The sequence below is a fragment of the Esox lucius genome, chromosome 3, assembly GCF_011004845.1.
Source record: "Esox lucius isolate fEsoLuc1 chromosome 3, fEsoLuc1.pri, whole genome shotgun sequence".
In the NCBI taxonomy this organism is placed as follows: Eukaryota; Metazoa; Chordata; class Actinopteri; order Esociformes; family Esocidae; genus Esox; species Esox lucius.
The window spans coordinates 35,203,049-35,231,037 of NC_047571.1; the positions used below are offsets into that span (position 1 = coordinate 35,203,049).

Sequence of the window (27,989 nt, forward strand, 5' to 3'; positions counted from 1 at the left end):
TTCAGTACATCACCAGACCAATGGACTGTTCCTGTCGGTTTTAAGCTTTCCATTTAATTATTCAATTTCCTGAAACTACCCAGAAACTGTCCTGGCTTGAGAACTACCAACCTGAGTCACTAATCTCAGACGACATCAGGAAAATGTTTGACTGAAATTTGTACCTCAGACATTAACGGTTGTCTTGTGAATCACACTGTTCAATGAAACCACAGTGTTTTAAGATCAGTGTTTCCTATGAAAATCAATATCCCTGACAAAGTGATTTTCTTAACGTTCAGTAAATTATGGCTAATCAAGGGTGTGTCAGTGTCTCAACCATTTACAAGAAGTACTGATGTTGAAATCTTTCAATGACAGCCCATTTGACAGAGTATTTCTTGTCATTTAAATAGCAGGTCCCAGTTGTACGTTACACATTCTTGGATAGGTGGCCTGTCAGCCAGTTCAGTCTGTCAGCCAGTCCAGTCAGTCAGTCCAGTCTGTCGGTGACCCTACTGGGACAATGATAACCTTCCTCATAACAGGTGTCCTCTTGCTCTTCCTTCAATCCATCCTGGGGGCTCCTGGAACAGGTATGTTGTCCCTCTCATTGGTTGATAGATTACACCTGGAACAGATATGTTGTCCTTATGATTGGTTGTTAGATAACACCTGGAACAGATATGTTGTCCTTATGATTGGTTGTTAGATAACACCTGGAACAGATATGTTGTCCTTATGATTGGTTGTTAGATTACACCTGGAACAGATATGTTGTCCTTATGATTGGTTGTTAGATTACACCTGGAACAGATATGTTGTCCTTATGATTGGTTGTTAGATTACACCTGGAACAGATATGTTGTCCTTATGATTGGTTGTTAGATAACACCTGGAACAGGTGAAGATGGTTAAGTTGATCCTACTTCTGAAAGCAGGAAAATAATCCAGCAGCAATGGGAATTGTGAATTACATGGATCATAATTAATGGACATTTTTGTACATAATTATTCATCTTGGGCAAGAAATGAAATATTCTAAATAAACTGTTGCTGTATTTTTTCTTTTGTAGATGGTCCCTTTGTTCTCTACAATACAGGCAGTAAGACATGCTTGGGTCCATGTAACTCAGATACACTGCGCTGGCTGTCAGAGGGACGTCTCTACTACACCAAAGAAGGGAAATGTCTTGGGGTGTCTGGGAAGACAGAGGGCAGTAGTGTGGTATATTTAGACTGTGATGGGAAGAGTGATCTCCAGCAATGGGAGTGTCATAACAACACCCTGCTCACCCTCAAAGGACACAGTTTGTACCTCAACAACAACAACAACAATAAACTGGTGCTGTCTAAAGACACAGGGTCCCGGAGTCTCTGGGTCATCTTTGGAACAACAGAAGGCCCCTGTACAAGGACCCACAGAGGTACAGAACAATTATCACATCTGTCTAGTCTATTTGGTTTTTACACAGTCTCAACAGGCTGCACACCGAATAAGGTTTCCTTTTGCAATATCCAATATAATTATTTCTGTAGATTCTTAGAAATTGACAGGTTTGTTTTAAATTTGTTTCCCTCAGAACTCTATACCATTGTTGTAACACCTGCCTCTGTTTCCTTCAGAACTCTATACCATTGTTGTAACACCTGTCTCTGTTTCCTTCAGAACTATATACCATTGTTGTAACACCTGTTTCTGTTTCTTTCAGAACTGTATACCATTGTTGTAACACCTGTCTCTCTTTCCATCAGAACTCTATACCATTGTTGTAACACCTGCCTCTGTTTCCTTCAGAACTCTATACCATTGTTGTAACACCTGTCTCTGTTTCCTTCAGAACTCTATACCATTGTTGTAACACCTGTCTCTGTTTCCTTCAGAACTCTATACCATTGTTGTAACACCTGTCTCTGTTTCCTTCAGAACTCTATACCATTGTTGTAACACCTGTCTCTGTTTCCTTCAGAACTCTATACCATTGTTGTAACACCTGCCTCTGTTTCCTTCAGAACTCTATACCATTGTTGTAACACCTGTCTCTGTTTCCTTCAGAACTCTATACCATTGTTGTAACACCTGTCTCTGTTTCCTTCAGAACTCTATACCATTGTTGTAACACCTGCCTCTGTTTCCTTCAGAACTCTATACCATTGTTGTAACACCTGTCTCTGTTTCCTTCAGAACTCTATACCATTGTTGTAACACCTGTCTCTGTTTCCTTCAGAACTCTATACCATTGACGGTAATGCATTTGGACGTCCCTGTCAGTTTCCCTTTCGGTACAAAGACAAATGGTATGTGGATTGTACCACCATAGACTCCTCTGTCAAACGCCTCTGGTGTGCAATAGAAACAAACTACCAAGACAATGAACTGTGGGGCTACTGTCCAACCACAAGTGAGTATTAAATCAATTACTGGATGTGGGTCAATATATTCTAGTCTTAGACAACACCTAATAGATGTGCTCCCTCACCTCTTACTTTATCTCTTTCTTTTATCAATCTCTTTATTCTGTCTTCATCTCTCTTTCATCCCTCTCTTTCTCCATCCTTCTCTTTATTTATTGTCTTTACCTCTCCTTCATCCCTGTCTTCCTCCCATCCTTCTGCAGCCACTGAACATTGGCATAAGAACCCGGTCACTGGTTCATTTTACCAGTTGAACCTCCACTCTGCCCTGACCTGGCACCAGGCTCGGACCAGCTGTCAACAGCAGGGAGCAGACCTTGCCTCCATCACTGAACCCCACCAACAGACTTACATATCAGGTAAAATGTTCTGCTAACAACACTCAGAAACACACTATCGTAGCTGGAAACGACTGATTTTCAAAGGAATATAGGAGTACAGAGGCCCATTATCAGCAACCATCAGTCCTGTGTCCCAAAGGCACTTTGTGTTTGCTAATCCAAGTTCATCATTTTAAAAGGCTAATTGATCATTAGAAAACCTTTGTGATAATGTTAGCATAGCTGAAATCTCTTGTACTGATTGAAGAAGCAGTAAAACTGACCTTCTTTAGACTAGTTCAATATCTTCAGCATTTGTGGCGTTTCAATTACAGGCTCAGAACTTTCTTCAGATTTTTAGGGTTGGGTAGGTTACTTTGTAAATGTAATCCGTTACAGTTACAATTACCTGTCCACATATGTAGCTAGTTATGTGACTTTTAGATTACTCAAACTCAGTAATGTATGCCGATTACTTTTAGATTACTTTAATATGAAGAGGCATTAGAAAACACATAGAACACATTTTGCGGCAACAGTGAATGTTAGAGTTTACATAGCTGGACAAAAACTGACTTTGCTTTCACTTGCTGCACTAAATCTGCAGTAGTCTGATGTTTTCCTCCACAACCACAAAGTCGTCAAGACGTGTCAAAAGCCCCAGGCACGTGAATGCACGTTTGCAATCGCGAACACCCGCAGATAAATGCATTTTACCCGCGCGAACGTAACCAGTGATTATTAGGGCCACCAGCGATGGATTTTCAAAACGCAAATGAAAGAAATAAACTGTGATTATACACCTGCACGCTTGAATTCAATGCGGTCAGCAGCCACAATTTTCTGAGGTGCAAATCAAAACCAGGATCACAGTGCCTACCTGTATGGACCGAGTTGAGGTGGCTGCGTCAAATGCAAATCATCATCCTTTGGAAAAGTGCTTCCCAACACATTTTCTTCTCAAATGTCGTGATAAATTCCTTTTAATGTTATTTCCTTGAAGGTAGTTACATGTTACCAACTCTGCTTGTTTTGAGAATTGAAGGCTATTCCATGTGAGAAATTGCCAAGAGACTGAAGATCTCGTACAACAAAGTGTAGTACTCCTTTTACAAAAAAGCACAACCAGAATAGAAACCAGAAAGAGTAGTGGGAGGTTGCACTGGAACACAGGAGTGATGGTTGGGAGGTTGCAATGGAACACAGGAGTGATGGTTGGGGGGTTGCAATGGAACACAGGAGTGATGGTTGGGGGGTTGCACTGGAACACAGGAGTGATGGTTGGGAGGTTGCACTGGAACACAGGAGTGATGGTTGGGAGGTTGCAATGGAACACAGGAGTGATGGTTGGGGGGTTGCACTGGAACACAGGAGTGATGATTGGGAGGTTGCACTGGAACACAGGAGTGATGGTTGGGGGGTTGCACTGGAACACAGGAGTGATGGTTGGGGGGTTGCACTGGAACACAGGAGTGATGGTTGGGGGGTTGCACTGGAACACAGGAGTGATGGTTGGGAGGTTGCACTGGAACACAGGAGTGATGGTTGGGGGGTTGCACTGGAACACAGGAGTGATGGTTGGGGGGTTGCACTGGAACACAGGAGTGATGGTTGGGAGGTTGCACTGGAACACAGGAGTGATGGTTGGGGGGTTGCACTGGAACACAGGAGTGATGGTTGGGGGGTTGCACTGGAACACAGGAGTGATGGTTGGGAGGTTGCACTGGAACACAGGAGTGATGGTTGGGAGGTTGCACTGGAACACAGGAGTGATGGTTGGGGGGTTGCACTGGAACACAGGAGTGATGATTGGGGGGTTGCACTGGAACACAGGAGTGATGGTTGGGGGGTTGCACTGGAACACAGGAGTGATGGTTGGGGGGTTGCACTGGAACACAGGAGTGATGGTTGGGAGGTTGCACTGGAACACAGGAGTGATGGTTGGGAGGTTGCACTGGAACACAGGAGTGATGGTTGCTGAGAGTGAGCCTGTTTCCAGCTACTATAGTTTACAACATTAACAATGTCTACAAGGTTTTATACATTTTATGGTTAATTTAATGGACAAATAATGAGCTTTTCTTTCAAAATCGTTAGTTTAAATATACCAAAACTTACCTTCTCTTGGGTTTTAGTTATTTATTCATTACTTTTAGTAATGGTGCAATTAGATGGGTCATGTCTTACATAAATATTAGTATTTTAAATATAAATGTTCTATAACCTTCCTGTTTTCTCTCTCCCTTCCTCTTTGTTCCACACAGGCCTCTTTGGTAAAGCTCATGTGTCGGTGTGGACGGGTCTGAACGCTCTGGAAGAGGACGGTCTCTGGCAGTGGATCAGTGGGAAGCCTTTCCCCTACTTCCGCTGGGACTCTGGTCAGTCCTCACTGTTACACTTATACCCATTTAATGTCCCGTTACCAGGGTTTATAGGAGGGTTAACACTGTGTTTATCTGTAGGTCACCCTCTCCGTGATCCTGGTCAGGTCTGTGGAATGGTGGACTCATCACAGCAGTCCTTCTGGCAGAGCTCCCTGTGTTCCAAGACACGAGGCTACATCTGTCAGAAAGACCCACCTGCAACCCACACTGTTCACCCAGGTAGGTCTGTCAGAAAGACCCACCTACAACCCTCACTGGTCACCCAGGTAGGTCTGTCAGAAAGACCCACCTACAACCCTCACTGGTCACCCAGGTAGGTCTGTCAGAGACCCACCTACAACCCCTACTGGTCACCCAGGTAGGTCTGTCCAAAAGACCCACCTGCAACCCACACTGTTCACTCAGGTAGGTCTGTCCAAAAGACCCACCTACAACCCCCACTGGTCACCCAGGTAGGTCTGTCAGAGACCCACCTACAACCCCCACTGGTCACCCAGGTAGGTCTGTCAGAGACCCACCTACAACCCCCACTGGTCACACAGGTAGGTCTGTCAGAGACCCACCTACAACCCTCACTGGTCACCCAGGTAGTGATCAGACCTCCATGTACATATGGGTTTGAGAAGGTTTGGTCAGACAGGCATGGCTGGTTCATTTGGGTCAATGCATGTGTCAAGACCCCAAACATTTTTCATTTCTCTTTGTCCTCATCTATCATCTCTCATAGTCAGAACATAATGTGTAGAGGTGTTATAAGTTGGACAAGTTACCATCACACAGTATTTTAGATGCTGTTTCTCTGTGTGATGAACAGAAGAGTCTGGGTTTTGCTCCCATCCGTGGATTCATTATGCTGGTAGGTGCTACCGCATCGAACACACAAAGAAGACCTGGACTGAAGGTCAGACAGAATGTCGTAAAGACGGAGGAGACCTGGCCAGCATCCACAACATTGAACAGCAGAGCTTTGTGATGTCCCAGCTGGGATATGGTTAGTGAAACACTGATACACTACAACTCCCATGATAGACAGTGAGTGACAGTGCTAACTTTCTCTTTCTCTTTCCTCTGTCCCAGTGGCCACTGAAGAGTTGTGGATTGGGCTGAATGACGTCAAGACACCACTACTGTTTGAGTGGAGCGACCAATCTGCTGTCACCTTCACCAGCTGGGACTCAACCATGCCAGCAGGGGGCAACTGTGTCCTGGTCAGGGGAGAGGTACAGTAAATAACCCTTCAACTCTGACCTTTACCCCTTAACCCTAACCCCACCCTGTCACTAACCCCCTCCACCATCACCCCTCCACCCTGTCACTAACCCCCTCCACCCTGTCACTAACCCCCTCCACCCTGTCTCTAACCCCCTCCACCCTGTCTCTAACCCCCTCCACCATCACCGCTCCACCCTGTCACTAACCCCCTCCACCCTGTCTCTAACCCCCTCCACCATCACCCCTCCACCCTGTCACTAACCCCCTCCACCCTGTCACTAACCCCCTCCACCCTGTCTCTAACCCCCTCCACCCTGTCTCTAACCCCCTCCACCATCACCGCTCCACCCTGTCACTAACCCCCTCCACCCTGTCTCTAACCCCCTCCACCATCACCCCTCCACCCTGTCACTAACCCCCTCCACCCTGTCACTAACCCCCTCCACCCTGTCACTAACCCCCTCCACCCTGTCTCTAACCCCCTCCACCATCACCGCTCCACCCTGTCACTAACCCCCTCCACCCTGTCTCTAACCCCCTCCACCATCACCGCTCCACCCTGTCACTAACCCCCTCCACCCTGTCTCTAACCCCCTCCACCATCACCCCTCCACCCTGTCACTAACCCCCTCCACCATCACCCCTCCACCCTGTCACTAACCCCCTCCACCATCACCCCTCCACCCTGTCACTAACCCCCTCCACCATCACCACCTCCACCCAGTCACTAAACCCCTCCACCATCCTCCTTCCTCCCTGTCATTAACTCCCTCCACCGTCAGTTCCTCCACCCAGTCACTAACCCCCTCCATCCTTACTCCACCTGGACATTGTCCTGTCTGTCATGCAGAAGGTCAGATGGTCTACCCAGGAGTGTGAGAAGCAGTATGGTTTCATCTGTATGAAGAGGTCTTCCTCCCAACCCTCAGGACCCCAGGTGGACACCAACCCAGGCTGCAAACCAGTGAGTTAACAGAGAGGGGTTCAATCTATTCAATCTATTTTATTTTTCTAACTGGTCTAACATCATCATCCTTCTCAGTGAGTCTTCTTCTTGTTCTTCTATAAAGTCTTATCTTCTCTTCTTTTTTAAGTGTCTTATTATTTAATAAAAATGTGTGTCTTTCTGAAGCATTGGATCAGATATGGCTCCTACTGCTACTTTGTGGGACAGGAGACCAAGACCTTTGATGAAGCCAATGAGAACTGCAGGAGCTTACAGTCAAATCTGGTGGATGTTTCTAGCGGGTGAGACATTAATAGTAGATTTAAATTGTGTTAAGATAATGGGTCCCAATAATGTTTAATAGTTATGTTAACAGGGTGGACAATGTTCCATTTCATGTTCATCAATATTTATTTAACTGGTCTTACTTTCTTTGAATGATTAGTGAAAGCACACCGTTTGGTTGCAGATAAGTAACACATGTTTAAAAAATACTTTATTCATATAATAAAAGACATATTTATAACATGTCCAAGATGAATGTATTAAAGTGCAATATCTACGATTTGTCTAACTTCATAAATTGCTTGTAATTGTTGGATTGTCTCTCTACAAATGCTACTCCATCATACAGAGAGAGTAGGTGTGAGCTAGCAGGAGTACAATGTCATCTGGTTATACAGCTACGGAAATAATTCAGAAAGAAAAAGGTGCAGCGGTCTAAATTTTTTTTCCGGAGCTGTATTTGTATACTGCAACTACTATGATTTATTTTTTTTACTTTGTGAAATAACAATTATATGCAGGAGAAATAAATGCTCTCACACAGCAAAAACACAACATTGGCAAACAACATTCGATTGTGATATTTATCATATACATTTTAATGTGAAGAATGATGGTTTTAAATTTGACATTTTCTAACATGTCCTCCATATAATGAGATGTCTTTCCACTGTGCATAATGTCTTGATGATAATGTGTCAATGATGTTTGGTTCAGGTTTAATAATGCCCTAATCACAATGTGTCCAGGGTGGATAATGCATTCCTGATTAGCCTGGTTGGCTACAGGCCTGAGAAGCACTTCTGGATCGGTCTCTCCAACCAGAAACACATTGACATCTTCACCTGGACCAATGGAAACCGGGTCAAGTACACCCACTGGAATGCACAGATGCCAGGTAGGAAACAATCAGTCAATCAATAAATAAACCAAGCCTGCAGATAATCAGTTTTGCAACATATAGACAGAAATAAAAAGTTCGATAATAGAGTGATATTGACATTCAGATTCGTCTTTACAATTTCAAAGTTCATGAGTGTTTGAGTCAGGGGGTCATGTTGATATGCATTGTCTCACCTCAGATGCATAAAGCTGTCATTCCATTTCCATTCATCTCAGAATGGTTGATGGGATAGTTTGAAAGTAGTTTGACCTGTGGTCAGTAAATTAGAAAATATGACATAGATTAAGCATCTGCTAAGCCCCATTTCTGCCTCAAAACCATCTGGATTAAGCTAATCTAAAAACGATGTATATCAATGATTTCATGTTTTCAACTAAACGTGTTTTCAGACAAGAATAATGTTAGCCTGATTTCTGATAAAATGTTTCCAAACATTCAGTAAGGTTAACAATACAGGTGTAAAATTATATGACATGTTAAGTTGTTGTGAACTTCAGATTTCACAAACCTTTATGTGAATGCTTTATTGTAATTAATTCAAAATAACTTACTGATACATCATTAAGAGAGAATTTCTGATTAATTTGCAGCAAGATTATTATATTGTCAACATAAAAAAAAAATTCTACTGTAACATTGGCAGCAAATGCAAAGATCAGTAATGTGTCCTATTGGAAGCGTTGCTTTTACCAAACTGAAAATTTGATCCTAATGTCACTAGCAAGTAGTCAGAATTCTTTGGTGTTATGAAGAACCATCAGGTGTTAAGAAGAATTCTCAGTTTTTTGAAGAATCTTGAGGTGTTTTTAAGAATTCTCTGGTGTTTTGAAGACCCCTTAGGTCAGGGGAGGGCAAACCTTTTGGCTCAGGGGCCACTTCAGGAATTAGAAATTAAATGGAGGGCCCCATTTTTGTTTGTAATTTGTTAATCAAATGATTTGCAGGTCAGAAAAGGGCAATCATTTAAATGTTTAGGCAGTGCAATAGGTCCATTATAATGTCTAAATAATGTACATTCTGATTCAGTTGTATAAGAATGGGCTGAAGAGTTTTTGTTTTATTTCCCCTCAAAACTATTTTATTACCTACCGCGGGCCTGAGTTTGCCCACTCCTGCCTTAGGTATTTTGAAGAACCAGGTGATTGATGACGTTCGGATGTCACGAAACCATCTAATGGGTTTTTTAAAGACATGGTGCTTTCCAACCATGCTTTAAAACATATGAAACTAAATTAGTCTAGAGCCTTATTATCAAGAACCAATGGAATTCATAAGCTGGTGAATGTCAAAACATTTCTGCTACACATTCATCATTAATAACAAACGGTTAGGCCCAATACCACAGACGGTTAGCACTGTCCACCTGGTTGATGGCTCAATGGGTAGAGCTGTGGACGGTTATGCAGTTACTTTACAAAGCCCTGGTTCAAGCCCCAATTATTACTTTCTAATACATGGTTTGGTAACAGCAAGACAAACTTCATTTGCAATTCCTACATAACGTCTGGAATATTTGCTCGTCTTTTTTTAAAATCACATCTTAAATCAAGCATTGGATCCACTATATTTTATGAATGTTTTAACTCCAGCATTAATAGAAGCCTGCATTTTCAGGGTCAGTGCAGCTTACGGTATGTTCTTAACCCGGTTACATAATGAAGAAACATTATAAACTGTTTAACAATTAATTATTTATCACCCTCAGCCACTAGCATGTCGATTTACATGTATTTGTCCTGTTGAAATGTCTCTAAAGTGTTAGCTTTATTCAACCAAGTTATGTTTAACTGAATGTCATTGACCATATTAATAGGTTCTCTTAGTAATATTTAACTGAATGTAATTGATCAATTTAATAGGTTCTCCTAGTTATATTTAACTGAATGTCAGTGAACATTTTAATAGGTTCCCCTAGTTTTATTTAACTGAATGCCTGTGAACATGCTAATTGGTTCTCCTAGTTGTATTTATCTGAATGTCACTGAACATGCTAGCAGTTTCTCCTAGTGGTAAAACAGGAGTATTTGTGTTCTATCTCTGCATCACTGTGAATATAGGTATTTCACAAGGATGTGTAGCCATGACAACAGGGATTCTAGCAGGATTATGGGATGTGCTGAGCTGCACCAATCAGGAGAAGTATATCTGTAAACACCAGGCAGAAGGGGTTGTGCCAACACAGGAACCTGTCACACCAGTCCTTCCCAGCTGCCCTGAAGACTGGGATCCTGTGGGTTCTCGAAACTACTGCTTCAAGGTAGACAATTTATATAACTCATACTTCTGCTTCTAGGTAGACATTATACACTCACCAAAAGGATTATTAGGAACACCTGTTCAATTTCTCATTAATGCAATTATCTAATCAACCAATCACATGGCAGTTGCTTCAATGCATTTAGGGGTGTGGTCCTGGTCAAGACAATCTCCTGAACTCGCAAACTGAATGTCAGAATGGGAAAGAAAGGTGATTTAAGCCATTTTGAGCGTGGACATTATATAGTCTAAACTACTGCTTCTATGTAGACATTATATATAGTCTAAACTACTGCTTCTAGGTAGACATTATATATAGTCTAAACTACTGCTTCTAGGTAGACATTATATATAGTCTAAACTACTGCTTCTAGGTAAACATTATATATAGTCTAAACTACTTCTTCTAGGTAGACATTATATATAGTCTAAACTACTGCTTCTAGGTAGACATTATATATAGACTAAACTACTGCTTCTAGGTAGACATTATATATAGTCTAAACTACTGCTTCTAGGTAGACATTATATATAGTCTAAACTACTGCTTCTAGGTAGACATTATATATAGTCTAAACTACTGCTTCTAGTTAGACATTATATATAGACTAAACTACTGCTTCTAGGTAGACATTATATATAGTCTAAACTACTGCTTCTAGGTAGACATTATATATAGTATAAAGTACTGCTTCTAGTTAGACATTATATATAGTATAAACTACTGCTTCTAGGTAGACATTATATATAGTCTAAACTACTGCTTCTAGTTAGACATTATATATAGACTAAACTACTGCTTCTAGGTAGACATTATATATAGTCTAAACTACTGCTTCTAGGTAGACATTATATATAGTCTAAACTACTGCTTCTAGGTAGACATTATATATAGTCTAAACTACTGCTTCTAGGTAGACAGCTTCTAGTTAGACATTATATATAGCCTAAACTACTGCTTCTAGTTAGACATTATATATAGTCTAAACTACTGCCTCCCATGGGAGCACATGACTGGAGAAACACGACGGTGCATGGACGCCACGAGCTTGCGGAAGTATTCTGTAGTCAACACCATACTGCCTGCAGAGTGGTCCACAATTCCGTTGTATTCCGAGGTGTAGGATTTCTGTGTTCCACAGCGGTTTGATTGGCATCCCAGATGTGTTCAATAACGTTGAGATCTAGTGACTTAGGTGGGAATGGCAAGACCCCAAACTCAGATGAGTGTGTCTCTAACCATCGTTTGGTGTGTCTAGACTTGTGTGGTGGTGCATTGTCCTGTTGGAAGAGGCCAAACCCATCAGAATGAACGCAGGACATGAACGGGTGTAACATGTCAGAAAGGATCCACACAGTGTTCACCTGTCAGAGATGTTTGTAGATGTACCAGGGGTCCCATTGAATACCAGCTAAACAAACCCCATACCATGATAGAGCCCCCACCAGCCTGTACAATGCCCTGTTGACATGGAGCCCCCACCAGCCTGTATAATACCCTGTTTACATGGAGCCCCCACCAGCCTGTACAATACTGTGTTTACATGGAGCCCCCACCAGCCTGTACAATACTGTGTTTACATGGAGCCCCCACCAGCCTGTACAATACTGTGTTTACATGGAGCCCCCACCAGCCTGTACAATGCCATGTTGACATGGAGCCCCCACCAGCCTGTACAATGCCATGTTGACATGGAGCCCCCACCAGCCTGTACAATGCCCTGTTGACATGGAGCCCCCACCAGCCTGTATAATGCCCTGTTGACATGGAGCCCCCACCAGCCTGTACAATGCCCTGTTGACATGGAGCCCCCACCAGCCTGTACAATGCCATGTTGACATGGAGCCCCCACCAGCCTGTACAATACTGTGTTTACATGGAGCCCCCACCAGCCTGTACAATACTGTGTTTACATGGAGCCCCCACCAGCCTGTACAATGCCCTGTTGACATGGAGCCCCCACCAGCCTGTATAATACCCTGTTGACATGGAGCCCCCACCAGCCTGTACAATGCCCTGTTGACATGGAGCCCCCACCAGCCTGTACAATGCCATGTTGACATGGAGCCCCCACCAGCCTGTACAATGCCATGTTGACATGGAGCCCCCACCAGCCTGTACAATGCCATGTTGACATGGAGCCCCCACCAGCCTGTATAATACCCTGTTGACATGGAGCCCCCACCAGCCTGTACAATACTGTGTTGACATGGAGCCCCCACCAGCCTGTACAATACTGTGTTTACATGGAGCCCCCACCAGCCTGTACAATGCCCTGTTGACATGGAGCCCCCACCAGCCTGTATAATACCCTGTTGACATGGAGCCCCCACCAGCCTGTATAATACCCTGTTGACATGGAGCCCCCACCAGCCTGTATAATACCCTGTTGACATGGAGCACCCACCAGCCTGTACAATGCCATGTTGACATGCTGGATCCATGGAAACGTGACTTGTCAGACCAGGCTACTTGTTTCCAGTCATCAAGTGTTGAGTGGTGGTGTTCCCGAGCCCAGGCGAGGCGCATCCCTGTGTGTCCAATATTCATCAGGGGTACTCGAGTTGGGCGTCGACTCCTAAAGCCCATTTCCCGGAGGGAACGTTGCACAGTCCTCAGGCTGATGTTTGTTGAGGGCCCAGCATGGAATGCAGATTTATTCATTTGTTATTTGAGGCTCATGCCTATCACGTGAACCGGTTCTTGCCAGCCGACACTGGTCACGTTCTCTCACAGTCTTTTTACAGCCACACTGCTGTCGTAAGTTAGATGTTTTGCCAGAATTCTTGTATTCACGGTAAACCCTTGAAATGGTAGTACGTAAAAATCCAAACTGCTCCTCTGCCTCCGAAATGCTATGACCCATCTCACAAGCTCCAACTATTAAACCGGGTTGAAACTTGGCATCCTCATGGCGGAAGCCGTTCTAGATGCTTCTACAGATGTCTATCACATATATGCACTGGCAGACACAACCAATGACATGCATAGGTGGAGTTGCTATATATTTTGTTTGGGCTCGTCTGTACCAGTTTTTCTGGCACTTCAGTGTGTATAGTCTAAATTCACTAGACATTATACACTGCTCAAAAGAATTAAGGGAACACATAATCATCACAGTATAACACCAAGTCAGTGAAACTTCAGGGATGTCGATCTGTCCAGTTAGGAAGCATAAGCGATTGTGAATCACTGTCACCTGTTTTGGTGCAAATGAAAGTGACAACATGTGCACTGGAGAGGCACCATCAAAACAACCCCCAAAAAGGGAATGGTTTTGAAGGTGGTGGCCACAGACAATTGCTCTCTCCTTGTCCTTCCTGACTGATTCTTCACTAGTTTAGCATTTTGCTAGTTTCCTTGTCACTACTGGTAGCATGAGGCGTTACCTGCAGCCCATTCAAGTTGCACAGGTAGTCCAGCTCTTCCAGGATGGCAAATCCATACATGCCTTCGCAAGAAGGTTTGCTGTATCTCCCAGTACAGTCTCAAGAGCATGGAGGAGACACCAGGAGACCAGCCATTTCATGAGTAGAGCTGGACAGGGCATCACCCAGCAGCAGGGCCAGTTTCTACTCCTTTGTGCGAGGAGGAACAGGAGAATCACTGCCAGAGCCCAACAAAATGACCTCCAGCAGGCTACTGGTCAGAATCAGAATAAGAAAGGGTTTTATTGCCAAAAAAGTTTCACAACAAATAAGTAATTTGTTCTGGCTGTTGGTGCAACAATCAATACAAAAGGAAATAAAAACAAATAAGAACTGTGGATTGAGCATTAAAAAAGTAGACTGTATTAATAAATTACTAAAAATAAACTGAAAGTCTATGTAAGGTGCCAGATTTTGGTGTGCATGTTTCTGACCAAACTGTCAGAAACAGACTCCATGAGGGTGTCATCAGAACCAGACGTCCTCTAGTGGGACCTGTGCTCACAGCCCAGCACCATGCAGGAGGCATATCTTTGGAGGGTCGCACAGACCTCCACATGCTAGCCAATGGTACCCTGACTGCTGTACCAGGATGAAATCCTCAGACCCGTTGTCACACCTTATGCTGGTGCAGTGGGCCCTGGGTTCCTCCTGGTTCAGTAGCGCTAGAGACTGTCCAGGAGCTCAATGATGCCCTGATCCAGGTCTGGGAGGAGATCCCCCAGGATGCCATCAACCGCCTCATCAGGATCATGCCCAGACGTTGTCAGGAGTGCATACAGGCACATGGGGGTCATACACACTACTGAGTCACATTGGAACAGGCTGTGATTTCAATTGTTTACATAGATTTTTGGGGTGAGTTTGAATCCGCCCTCAGTCGGTTGGTGATTTTGGTTTCCATTGATCGTTGTTACATAATTTTGTTTGCAACGAATTACACAATGTACAGTAAAGTTTTTGATCTTTAATGTATTTTGTTCATCGAGACCCAATGTGTGATTTGAGTGTTCCCTTAATTATTTTGAGCAGTGTATATAGTCTATACTTCTGCTTGAAGTTGGACGCTATTTATAATCTAAACTTCAGCTTCAAGGTAGACATCATTTGTAGTCTTGTAACAGGATCCATGGGGTTTAAGTCAGAACTACTGTATTATATATCTGTGTGGTCCAGTTCTTCACAGGGCCTCGCAAAGATGAGAAGACCTGGTTTGAGGCTCGGGAATTCTGCAAGGCGATTGGAGGAGACCTACTCAGCATCCACAGCGCAACTGACCTTCAGTCTTTAAGTCTTGTGTAAGACCTTTAAACAACCGCCAGGCTGTGCATAAACACTCAGATATTCCAAAACACATCTTTATTGCCAAGCATTATGGATGTTTCTCTGGTATTATTCTGAAATCCAAACAATGTTCATTCAAAAAGTTATTTTTCCTACAACAAAGTATGTTTGGACATACTTTCTATTTTATTGTTTTGCCACAGAGGCAATAATTTAATACTCCCCTAGATGCTGCACCATAAATATTATAAATGTTAAAATTGTTCACCTAAAGGTTTAAAATAGATTAAACCATACATAACACATTGTGTTGTATTCTTCGTTAGCCTTTTTTTGTTAATACGTAATGTGTATCAGAATGATTTGCATAATTAGAAATAATTCACCCTAACAAAGTATCTCTTCTACTGTTGAAGCTAAAAATACCTAATATAATTAATTTCATATGTCTGGGATAACTTACAATTCTTAATATTTTATCAGTTTTAACAATCACCATAAATGTATCCTGAGACAGTGTTTACTGAACAGTTCAAGCTACAGAGACCAAAGTAGGTTTATTTCACTTGTTTAGGCTGTTCCAACGTAAAACTCTTAAACATGTATTGTATATGATTATGTTAATTACTGAAATGTTAAAAATAATGAACTTGAATTAACACTAAAACAGTACCTTTTGAACTGTACGAGCTAGTTAGACTTGGTTTGGGTATCCCAATATAAAATTATGGCATGTTTATTGTCTATAACTACATTATTGAGAGTAATTTCCATAATTAGCATTAATTAACCCTAAAACACTGTTACACCATACAAGCTACAGAGTTCAAATTAACTTTGTATCCCATGTGTATGATTTCCCAACTTAAAAGGATTTAATATTTATCAATTATACTAATAGGATAAAAAAGCGTTGAAGAGTAAGACTAACAGTACTAAAACCCTGAGTCTACAGAAGACCAACAGTACTTAAACCATGAGTCTACAGAAGACCAACAGTACTAAAACGATGAGTCTACAGAAGACCAACAGTACTTAAACCATGAGTCTACAGAAGACTAACAGTACTTAAACCATGAGTCTACAGAAGACCAACAGTACTTAAACCATGAGTCTACAGAAGACTAACAGTACGTAAACCATGAGTCTACCGAAGACCAACAGTACTTAAACCATGAGTCAACAGAAGACCAACAGTACTTAAACCATGAGTCTACAGAAGACCAACAGTACTTAAACCATGAGTCTACAGAAGACCAACAGTACTTAAACCATGAGTCTACAGAAGACTAACAGTACGTAAACCATAGTCTACCGAAAACCAACAGTACTTAAACCATGAGTCTACAGAAGACCAACAGTACTAAAACGATGAGTCTACAGAAGACCAACAGTACTTAAACCATGAGTCTACAGAAGACCAACAGTACTTAAACCATGAGTCTACAGAAGACCAACAGTACTAAAACGATGAGTCTACAGAAGACCAACAGTACTTAAACCATGAGTCTACAGAAGACTAACAGTACTTAAACCATGAGTCTACAGAAGACCAACAGTACTTAAACCATGAGTCTACAGAAGACTAACAGTACGTAAACCATGAGTCTACCGAAGACCAACAGTACTTAAACCATGAGTCTACAGAAGACCAACAGTACTTAAACCATGAGTCTACAGAAGACCAACAGTACTAAAACGATGAGTCTACAGAAGACCAACAGTACTTAAACCATGAGTCTACAGAAGACCAACAGTACTAAAACGATGAGTCTACAGAAGACCAACAGTACTTAAACCATGAGTCTACAGAAGACTAACAGTACTTAAACCATGAGTCTACAGAAGACCAACAGTACTAAAACGATGAGTCTACAGAAGACCAACAGTACTTAAACCATGAGTCTACAGAAGACCAACAGTACTAAAACGATGAGTCTACAGACGACCAACAGTACTTAAACCATGAGTCTACAGAAGACTAACAGTACTTAAACCATGAGTCTACAGAAGACCAACAGTACTTAAACCATGAGTCTACAGAAGACTAACAGTACGTAAACCATGAGTCTACCGAAGACCAACAGTACTTAAACCATGAGTCTACAGAAGACCAACCGTACTTAAACCATGAGTCTACAGAAGACCAACAGTACTCAAACCATGAGTCTACAGAAGACCAACAGTACTTAAACCATGAGTCTACAGAAGACTAACAGTACGTAAACCATGAGTCTACCGAAGACCAACAGTACTTAAACCATGAGTCTACAGAAGACCAACAGTACTAAAACCATGAGTCTACAGAAGACCAACAGTACTAAAACGATGAGTCTACAGAAGACCAACAGTACTTAAACCATGAGTCTACAGAAGACTAACAGTACTTAAACCATGAGTCTACAGAAGACCAACCGTACTTAAACCATGAGTCTACAGATGAGAAGTAGAGGATACCTAGTCTGAGAGGATTATAATGGACTTGGTGGAAGGGGCATGATAACACTTTCATAAGCATACAGACATATGTCCTGAGTCATGTCCCCACAGCTGGACTTCCAGGTACTGAGTCATGTTCTCACAGCTGGACTTCCTGGTCCTGAGTCATGTTCTCACAGCTGGACTTCCTGGTCCTGAGTCATGTCCTCATAGCTGGATGGCTTTTTACTGGATAATGGGTTACCTGCTAGTAAAAATGTTGATTGATTGTATAGATGCATTTCGATTTTTATATTTGATTAAATTAATTAAAAGAAATTCTTCAATAAATTGGTTTTTTAAAATGTTTGAATATAACTACATATCAGATTAAGAATCCACAGGGATGATTATGAATAAAATGACTTGTAGAGACATTTAGCACACTTTGGTGATAACTTAATATTTTAGCCATAGTAATAATATAATATAATTTTAAATACTGTATCCATGGGGATAATATATTATTATTCTGGATATCGTAGCCGTGGTGATAATACATTAATTCTTTGATACTTTAGCCGCAGAGGAAAGGCTTGGATCGGCCTGAGTGCTCAGGACCCAAATGCTGGCTACGTCTGGACTGATGGGTCACCAGTGAGTTATATTTAAATATAAATAACAATTATAATATCTTTGGTATTGATCATAAAAACCTTAAACTTAGGTAACTTCCGTCTCTATTTTGTCCATGAGGGATAATTAATTTTGTCATGGTGGTCTGTAATGTCTTTCAATTATTATTTATCAGTAGTTCACCTCATGGTAAAGTTTCTCTCTGGATGGCTTTGTCATCAGCTGTACTTCCAAAACTGGAAGAATGGTGAACCCAACAATTACAATGGAGTGGAGTCCTGTGCTGAGATGTATTTCAGTTACAGTCATTACCGGCAGCCTGGAGGATCCTGGAATGATGCACACTGTGAAAGTTACAACGACTGGATGTGTGAGATCCGTAAAGGTACTGAATTCAGAACCAGACTAATTATAATCCCTTCATAGTACATTACTCTAGACCAGGGTTCTATTCCCTTCATAGTACACTACTTTAGACCAGGGTTCTATTCCCTTCATAGTACACTACTTTAGACCAGGGGTCTATTCCCTTCATAGTACACTACTTTAGACCAGGGGTCTGTTCCCTTCATATTACACTACTTTAGACCAGGGGTCTATTCCCTTCATAGTACACTACTTTAGACCAGGGGTCTGTTCCCTTCATATTACACTACTTTAGACCAGGGGTCTATTCCCTTCATAGTACACTACTTTAGACCAGGGGTCTATTCCCTTCATATTACACTACTTTAGACCAGGGGTCTATTCCCTTCATAGTACACTACTTTAGACCAGGGGTCTATTCCCTTCATATTACACTACTTTAGACCAGGGGTCTATTCCCTTCATAGTACACTACTTTAGACCAGGGGTCTATTCCCTTCATATTACACTACTTTAGACCAGGGGTCTAATACCTTCATAGTAAACTACTTTAGACCAGGGGTCTGTTCCCTTCATAGTACACTACTTTAGACCAGGGGTCTGTTCCCTTCATAGTACACTACTTTAGACCAGGGGTCTATTCCCTTCATAGTACACTACTTTAGACCAGGGATCTATTCCCCTTCATAGTACACTACTTTAGACCAGGGGTCAAAGGGGATACTGGGCCATTCAGGATGTAGAGTCTCTGTCTGTGGAACTCACTACATGATGAGTAACTTTACCACATCTGCTGGTCTCTTTATTCTTCTCCTCTCTCAACCCCTCTTTCCACACATATCCTCTGTCTTTACTCTTTGTCTCTTTCGTCCTCCTTTTCTTCTTCTATGCTCTTCTCTCGTTTCTCCACCTCACTGTCTCTCCTCTAATCTTATGTGTTACAGGAGTGACCCCACTACCTCCTCCCCAAAACACTGTTCCTGGTAAGTCCTCATCTCTCACGCATGTTGCTGATCCACACTAGTTGTTGGTCCTCACAGGTCTTCACTGTAGTCACACATTCCAGACTAGCTCCTAGTCTTCACAGTTCTTCACTGTAGTCACACATTCCAGACTAGCTCCTAGTCTTCACAGGTCTTCACTGTAGTCACACATTCCAGACTAGCTCCTAGTCTTCACAGTTCTTCACTGTAGTCACATATTCCACACTAGCTCCTAGTCTTCACAGGTCTTCACATTCCAAACTAGGTCTGTCAAATGTTCATCTTTTGAAGCTGAGATTACAAAGATTAAGTGTTGTCTCCTTCTTGTTTAGAGTACAATGTGACAGAGGATGGTTGGCTGGAATATGGAGGCTCCCAGTATTACTTCAATAGTCATGTGATGGCCATGGAGGACGCCAGAGACTTCTGTCGCCAGAGACATGCGGACCTGGCAGTTATCAACACACTCACAGAAAATACATTCCTGTGGAAAAAGGTAAGGGTCACTGGGCCATACTTGTTTCTTTTTGCGGGAAATGTGGAATAAACAAAGCTTTGTCTTGAGAAAAATTTTATGTAACATCAACCTCCTCACTCACTACGGCTGCATATTCAGTGAGAACAATCAGGGTTTTCTCAGAACTATTTCTATTCTACTTGTGGAGAGCAAGTCTACAAGAGGTGGACAGTGTGACAACAAAGAAGGTAGAAGAAACTATGCTTCACTAATGTCTGGTGGGAGTCGCTTTCGCACATTACTTTGCGTTTGCAAATCAAAATACATTTTAATTTTTAAAGCCCGTTATATATCGCCAGTTGTCACAAAGTGCTTTTACAGATACCAAATTTTGGAGTCTCTGTGGGAATTTGTGCTCATTCAGCCAAAAGAACCTTTGTGAGGTCAAGCATTGATGTTGGACGAGAAGGCCTGGCTCGTAATCGCCTTTCCAACTCTTTCTTAAAGCATTCAGTGGAGTTGAGGTCAGGGCTCTGTGCAGGCCACTCAAGTACCTCCACACCAACCTCGTTGGACCATGTCTTTAAGGATCCCACTTTGTGCGTAGTCATGCTGGAACAGGAAAGGGCCTCAAAGCTAGAAGCACCCAATTGTCTAAAATGTCTTTGTGTCTTGTAGCATTAAGATGACCATTCACAGAAACTAAGGGGCTTAGCCAAAACCCTGAACCACAGCCCCATACCATTACCCCTTCCATACCATAACTTTACATCAGGCACTATACATTCCAGTAGGTAGTGTTCTCCTTGCATCCACTGCATCCAGATTCCTCCATCAGACTGCCAGATAGTGAAGCATGATTCATCACTCCAGAGAACACGTCTCCACTGCTTCAGAGACCAGTCGCGGTGTGCTTTACACCAGTCCATTCGACCCTTGGCATTGCACATGTTGATGTGAGTCTTGCATACAGCAGCTCGGCCATTAACACATATTTCCTGGAGCTCCCAAGACAGTGCTTTTGCTGATGTTGCTTCCAGAGGCAGTTTGGAACTGTGTGGTGAGTAGGTGATGTTTACATGCTATGTGCTTCAGCACTCGGCGACTCCACTCTGAGTTTATATGGTTTATATGGTTTATATGGTTTATATGGTTTATATGGTCTACCACATTATGGCTGGGATGTTGCTTCTAGATGCTTGCACTGTAAGTTCTTCACATTTATAGCACTTACAGTTGACCGGGGCAGATTTAGTAGAGCAGAAATGTCACAAACTGACTTGTGGCAAAGGTGGCATCCTGTGTCAGTGCCACGGCTAAAGTCACTGAGCTGTGTCCAGAGTCTATCAACAGAATCCATCAGAATCCATCAGTGGTCGATGGTCGTGATTAAAGTTAACTCCCTCCCATATGTGTACTGGAAGTTGTTGTGTTCGGCTTTGCTGAGTATTCTCGAGGCGAAAGCAATAGGTTTTTCCTCTCCATTTGGGAAAATGTGTGTAAGGACTGCGCCCAGATGCCAGTCTAATGCCTAGCATTAGAAAGGTCCACTTTCCTGAAATGTTGTCCGCTGGCTCATGATACAAAAAGATCTGTGATGCATAGAATGGAATAACTATCCACACAGAGGGCTTGGTTTACTGTGACTTTAAAGTCACCACAGAGTCTCACTGAGCTATCCATCTTGAGGACTGGAACAACGGGTGTAGCCTATTCACTGCACTTTACTGGTAATGACATGTTAGTCTTTGTTAAACGTGTCAAAGCAGCATCCACCTTGGGTTGCATTGCATATGGAATGACACTTTAGTGTGTTTGGCTTTTAGTTGCACTGTGGCTTCAATGCATTTCATTGTCCCAAGCTACTTAGTAAAACTTGCAGAATTTCTCATTAATACACTCTCCAGTGTGTCCCAGTGCACTTGTATTTTCTTTATTTCCTGTCAGTTCAACTGGAATTTCTTTAGCCATTGTCTGCCAAACAGTGGTGGCGCATTACATTTTACCACATACAAAGGGAGCAGGGCGGTTTGTTCAATTGTACTGTTACTTTGGTAAACCTCCTTCTGGTTTGATAGCTTCCCCTGTGTAAGTCTTTAGTATGATGTCAGTTGGTTGCAAGAGGCAAATGCATCAGCATCTATTCATGTTACTCCAGTGAAGTCAATGACACTGCTGCACCCATATCTGATTCTTTTTCTATTAAATGTCCTCCATTTTGCTTTTGAACTTGTCTGACACGTCCTCTTCCCTCAACACATGCAGTCAAACTTATTTTCTGTATCAGAACCATCTGACTCACTAGTCTGGTTTTGCGCACTTACTCCGTCTCAATTTGTTTGTAGTTGTAGCATGGTTTGCCTTTAAGTCTTTTCCTACAGTACTTTGTATTTAAGATGTGGCCTTTTTCCCCGACAATTATAGCACTCTTGATCTTTGTACCAGCAAGTATTATTACTGTGATTTGTTTTTCCACAATGCATTGCCACTTGCGCAGGGAATATTAACCATTCCTAGTGTCAAGCCACTCCAGAACCAGATACCACGTCAGAAGTGTCTTACCTGGGCGAAGGAGAAAAATAATTGGACCGTTGCTCATTTCATCTGGAAATCAAGGTCCCCGAGTCTCGAGGAAGAGTGGAGAGGCGCAGTATCCAGTGTGACGTTTCCACAATTAGTGTTGATTTGGGTGCCATGTCATCTGCTGGTGTTGGTCCAATTTATCAAGTCCAGAGTCAATGCTGCTGTCTACCAGGAGATTTTATGGCACCTCATGCTTCCGTCTTCTTGGAGATGCTGATTTCCTTTTCCAGCAGGACTTGGAACCTGCCCACAGTGCCAAAATGACTGGTAACTGGTTGGCTGCCCATGGTATTACTGTGCTTGATTGGCACAGTCCCTGTGCTTGATTGAGAATCTATGGGGTATTGTCAAAAGGACAATGACATACACCAGACTCAACAACACAAACGAGGTGAAGGCCACTATCAAAGCAACCTGGGCTTCTAACACCTCAGTAGTGCCACAGGCTGATTACCTCCATGCAACGCTGCATTGATGCATTCATTTGTGCAAACGGAGCCCCGACCAAGTATTGAGTACATAAATTAACACACTTAGGATACATTTTCAGTTTTTTTAGTTAATTAGCAGATTAGAGCTCTTCTCGGGTCGACATTTCTGTATTATGATTTAATTTTTTTGAGATACTGGATTTTTTATTTCCATGAGCTGTAAGCTGTAATCACCAAGATTGAAACAAATAAGTCTTGAAATGTTTTACTTTACGTGTAATGAATATATTATATATGGTATCACTTTTTGATTAGAATTACGGGGAAAAATAAACTTTTCCAGAATATTCAAATTTTTGGAGATGCACCTGTATATATGCTGACACCATTGGACTCATTTTAGCTTTGCTTTATTCAAGGAACAATGAGGAAGTTCACATCTAACATATCTCACTGCACCACCTAGCATGCAATAACTACAGTACACATTACACATACTGAAAACAATAACTAGGTCGCTACAATATCACAGACAGATACAATGTCAAGTCGCTTCAATATCACAGATACAATATTAGGTGGCTACAGTATCACAGACAGATACAATATCAGATCGCTTCAATTTCACAGAAAGATACAATATCAGGTTGCTACAATATAACAGACAGATACTATACAGTTTCAGGTTGCTACAATATTACAGACTGATGTACATCTAAGAACTTAGAGAAGTGTTAGTTATAAAATACACATAATTGACTGATTTTCATCTGCTCAAATGTTTTGATGGAAACTATAGCATGTTGGACTGTATAGTACAGGTAACACCAACCAGTTTATAATTGCAATAATGCACCTAGAAGTTTTGTAGTATGAAGTAAAACATACAATGGCCAAGGCACTAAAACACATGATGCCTAAGAACAGACCATGGCCATTGTATATGATCGATATCCCAATATAGTCATTCCCAGTGGCTGAGGGAGAGTGCCTGCTCACCAGAGGAAATCTAGGCTTTAATGTCAATTGTTATTTTTCAGATAAAGAAAGAGGGTTTTGGATCACATTACATTGGACTAACAGTTGATCTTGACAAGTCGTTTGGGTGAGTATAAAAAATACATCATCAACCTAAATTAAACATGTAAATATTTACCAATCAAAGGCAGATAAACATTAATATGTGTAATAAATATTTGATGCGCAAATAAATACATGCATTGAGTAATAGCTTTGCCAACTCTCCAGTCACCTGTACCAGTTGATCTTTTTTGACTGACACAGAATATTGGTTGTGTCTGTATTGCTATGGACAGTAGATAACATACAGTATATCTGAATAACATCCATATTGGATGTGTAAGTCTGTGTTGCTATGGACAGTAGATATCGTACAGTATATCTGAATGACATCCATATTGGATGTGTAAGTCTGTGTTGCTATGGACAGTAGATATCGTACAGTATATCTGAATGACATCCATATTGGATGTGTAAGTCTGTGTTGCTATGGACTGTAGATAACATACAGTATATCTGAATGACATCCATAGGATTATCAGACTTGGATAGAGTGTGTTTAGACCCCTTTGTCCACATGTTTTGTTAAAGACTTAATTTAAAATTGATTAAATTACAGTTTTTGACATCGAGCTATACACAAATGACAGAGCAAAAGGACACGTATAGGAATTTGTGACAATTTATTGCATATTGTTATGGGTTAGAGACAAAGGAAATGGACAGCCTAGGGTTTCTCTCTCTTTCCCACTCCTGCCTCACAGGTGTTTCTCTGCCAGATTGTCATGGCCTGGAAATTTTATGACAGTCTACCAAAATGAATTGTTAGGTTTTGTAGACAAGGCCATACAAAATACTACGTTTTGTTAGTTGTATTTCTGAACATTCCAATATGTCTTGAATGAAGCAACTTTCTGTGTTCTGTCTGTTTTATATGTGATCTCTGTTCTGTGTTTTGAGGTATTGTGTTCTATGTTCTGTCCAGGTGGATGGACGGTTCTCCAGTAGTGTTCCAGAGATGGGATGAAAACCAACCAGACTTCAAAAACAACGATGAGAACTGTGTAGTCATGACAAGCTATTTGGGTGAGTTAAAGACAAGATCAGGCCTTATTGTACGTTTTCAGTATCTGTTGCTATTTGTATTTCATAAACCATAAACTGCAGCCCATTCAGGTTGCACAGGTAGTCCAGCTCCTCCAGGATGGCACATCCATATGTGCCGTCGCAAGAAGATTTGCTGTGTCTCCCAGTAGAGTCTCAAGAGCATGGAGGAGATTCCAGCAGATGGGCCGTTACACGAAGAAAGCTGGACTGGGCCGTAGAAGGGCATCAACCCAGCAGCAGGGCCGGTATCTGCTCCTTTGTGCGAGGAGGAACAGGAGGAGCACTGCCAGAGTCCTACAAAATTTACCTCCACCGGGCAGCTGGTGTGCATGTTTCTGACCAAACTATCAGAAACAGACTCAATGAAGGTGGCATGAGGGCCTGACATCCTCTAGTGGGACCTATGCTCACAGCCCAGCACTGTGCAGCTCAATTGGCATTCGCTAGAGAACATCAGAATTGGCACCCATTTCTCTACATAGATGAGAGCAGGTTCATACTGAGCACATGACAGATGTGAAAGAGCCTGGAAACGCCATGCTGAAAGTTATACTGCCTGCAACATCACCCAGCATGACCGGTTTGGCTGTGGGTCAGTGATCGTCTGGGAAGGCATAGCATTGGAGGGTCACACAGACCTCCATGTGCTAGTCAACGATACCATGACTGCTGTTAGGTACCGTGAAGAAATCCTCAGACCCGTCGTCTGACCTTACGCTGATGCAGTGAGCCCTGGGTTCCTCATGTGGCCAGAGTGTGTAGGCAGTCCCTGGATAATGAAGGCATCGATACCATTGACTGGCCCTCATGTTCCCCAGACCACTGGGACGTTATGTATCAGTGCATCCGACACCGTAGCGCCACAGACTGTCCAGTAGTTCACTGATGCCCTGATCCAGGTCTGGGAGGAGATCCCCCAGTACACCATCCACCGTCTCCTCAGGAGCATGGCCAGACGTTGTTGGGGAGTGCATACAGGCATATGGGGGCCATACACACTACTGAATCACATTGTTTTGCCGTGATGAAATTCACTTAAGTTGGAACAGCCTGTGATTTCAAATCTTTACTTGTGAGTTTGAATCCAGCCCTCAATTGGTTGGTGATTTTGGTTTCCATTTACCGTTGTTACATCATTTTGTTCTCAAAAAAGTACACAATGTACAATAAAGACCTTGATCTATAATATATTTAGTTCATTGTGACCCGATGCACGATTGAAATGTTCTCTTAATTCTTTTGAGTAGTGTACTGTATCTATCGTCTAGCTTTTTGACTAGACCGACATAACTATATGTGTTTTAAACTATATGTATATTTTATTTACAGGTTTTACATTAACGGTATATGTGACTGTATTTCCAGGTTTCTGGCATGATTATAACTGTGGTACTGAAATGAGATCCATCTGTAAGAGGAGTGTCTCTCATCCACCAAACAGCACAGTGGCTCCTACTGTTCCCCCAACTGGAGGTTGTCCCCCAGATTGGACCCAGTACCAGTCAAAGGTCAGTATGCAGAGAGGACATGAACCCAGTACCAGTCAAACATCAGTATGAGGAGAAAACATGAACCCAGTACCAGTCAAATGTCAGTATGAGGAGAAAACATGAGCCCAGTACCAGTCAAAGGTCAGTATGAGGAGAAAACATGAGCCCAGTACCAGTCAAATGTCAGTAAGAGGAGAAAACATGAGCCTAGTACCAAACAAATGTCAGTATGAGGAGAAAACATGAGCCCAGTACCAAACAAATGTCAGTAAGAGGAGAAAACATGAGCCCAGTACCAAACAAATGTCAGAAAGAGGAGAAAACATGAGCCTAGTACCAAACAAATGTCAGTATGAGGAGAAAACATGAGCCCAGTACCAAACAAATGTCAGTAAGAGGAGAAAACATGAGCCCAGTACCAGGTGAAGGTCAGAGATAAAAGGTGGCAGAACTGGATTTTCACCCGTTTTATAGATGATTCCTAGGATTATACTAATTAATGTAACAGATTAATTGAATAAGTAAAGAGAGTATTACTTGAATTACAAGCATCAAAGACAGCAATACTTATCACAGTTAACGAGGTAGGACAGAGTTATAAAAATACATTCCTTTAAAATGAGGCAAGCAAAACAAGAGTAGTACAACCACAACAAAATGCACACAAGGCATTTATAATGACCCACACCGCGGTGTGGACAAATCCAACTTAAATGGGTTCCCCAATTAGAGGCAACGATGTACAGCTGCCTCTAATTGGGGAGAACAAAAACACAGAAGCTGTTTGACACGTCGGTCCAAAACCTCCCAATTGGGTTGAGATCTGGTGACTGTGAAGTCTGGGTTGAGAACTGGTGACTGTGAAGTCTGGGTTGAGAACTGGTGACTGTGAAGTCTGGGTTGAGAACTGGTGACTGTGAAGTCTGGGTTGAGATCTGGTGACTGTGAAGTCTGGGTTGAGAACTGGTGACTGTGAAGTCTGGGTTGAGAACTGGTGACTGTGAAGTCTGGGTTGAGAACTGGTGACTGTGAAGTCTGGGTTGAGAAATGGTAACTGTGAAGTCTGGGTTGAGAACTGGTGACT

General features: G+C 42.2%; 1 protein-coding gene across 2 annotated transcripts in view; it reads left to right on the forward strand.

The window, feature by feature from the left end:
- Positions 1–441: 441 nt before the first annotated feature.
- LOC105009318 (macrophage mannose receptor 1) overlaps positions 442–27,989 on the forward strand; it is a 55,622-nt gene continuing 28,074 nt past the window's right edge. For both annotated transcript variants that reach the window (XM_034288878.1, XM_034288885.1), the window contains exons 1-20: positions 442–575; positions 1,056–1,406; positions 2,208–2,381; positions 2,598–2,753; positions 4,979–5,092; positions 5,177–5,317; positions 5,913–6,089; positions 6,176–6,318; positions 7,161–7,274; positions 7,443–7,558; positions 8,291–8,439; positions 10,503–10,702; positions 15,307–15,428; positions 18,414–18,489; positions 18,691–18,853; positions 19,779–19,817; positions 20,150–20,313; positions 24,329–24,393; positions 25,294–25,394; positions 26,781–26,923. In XM_034288878.1, the coding sequence (XP_034144769.1) occupies positions 506–575; positions 1,056–1,406; positions 2,208–2,381; positions 2,598–2,753; positions 4,979–5,092; positions 5,177–5,317; positions 5,913–6,089; positions 6,176–6,318; positions 7,161–7,274; positions 7,443–7,558; positions 8,291–8,439; positions 10,503–10,702; positions 15,307–15,428; positions 18,414–18,489; positions 18,691–18,853; positions 19,779–19,817; positions 20,150–20,313; positions 24,329–24,393; positions 25,294–25,394; positions 26,781–26,923 (2,778 nt within the window). In that variant the 5' untranslated portion in view covers positions 442–505. The remainder of the gene's footprint in view (positions 576–1,055; positions 1,407–2,207; positions 2,382–2,597; positions 2,754–4,978; positions 5,093–5,176; positions 5,318–5,912; positions 6,090–6,175; positions 6,319–7,160; positions 7,275–7,442; positions 7,559–8,290; positions 8,440–10,502; positions 10,703–15,306; positions 15,429–18,413; positions 18,490–18,690; positions 18,854–19,778; positions 19,818–20,149; positions 20,314–24,328; positions 24,394–25,293; positions 25,395–26,780; positions 26,924–27,989) is intronic.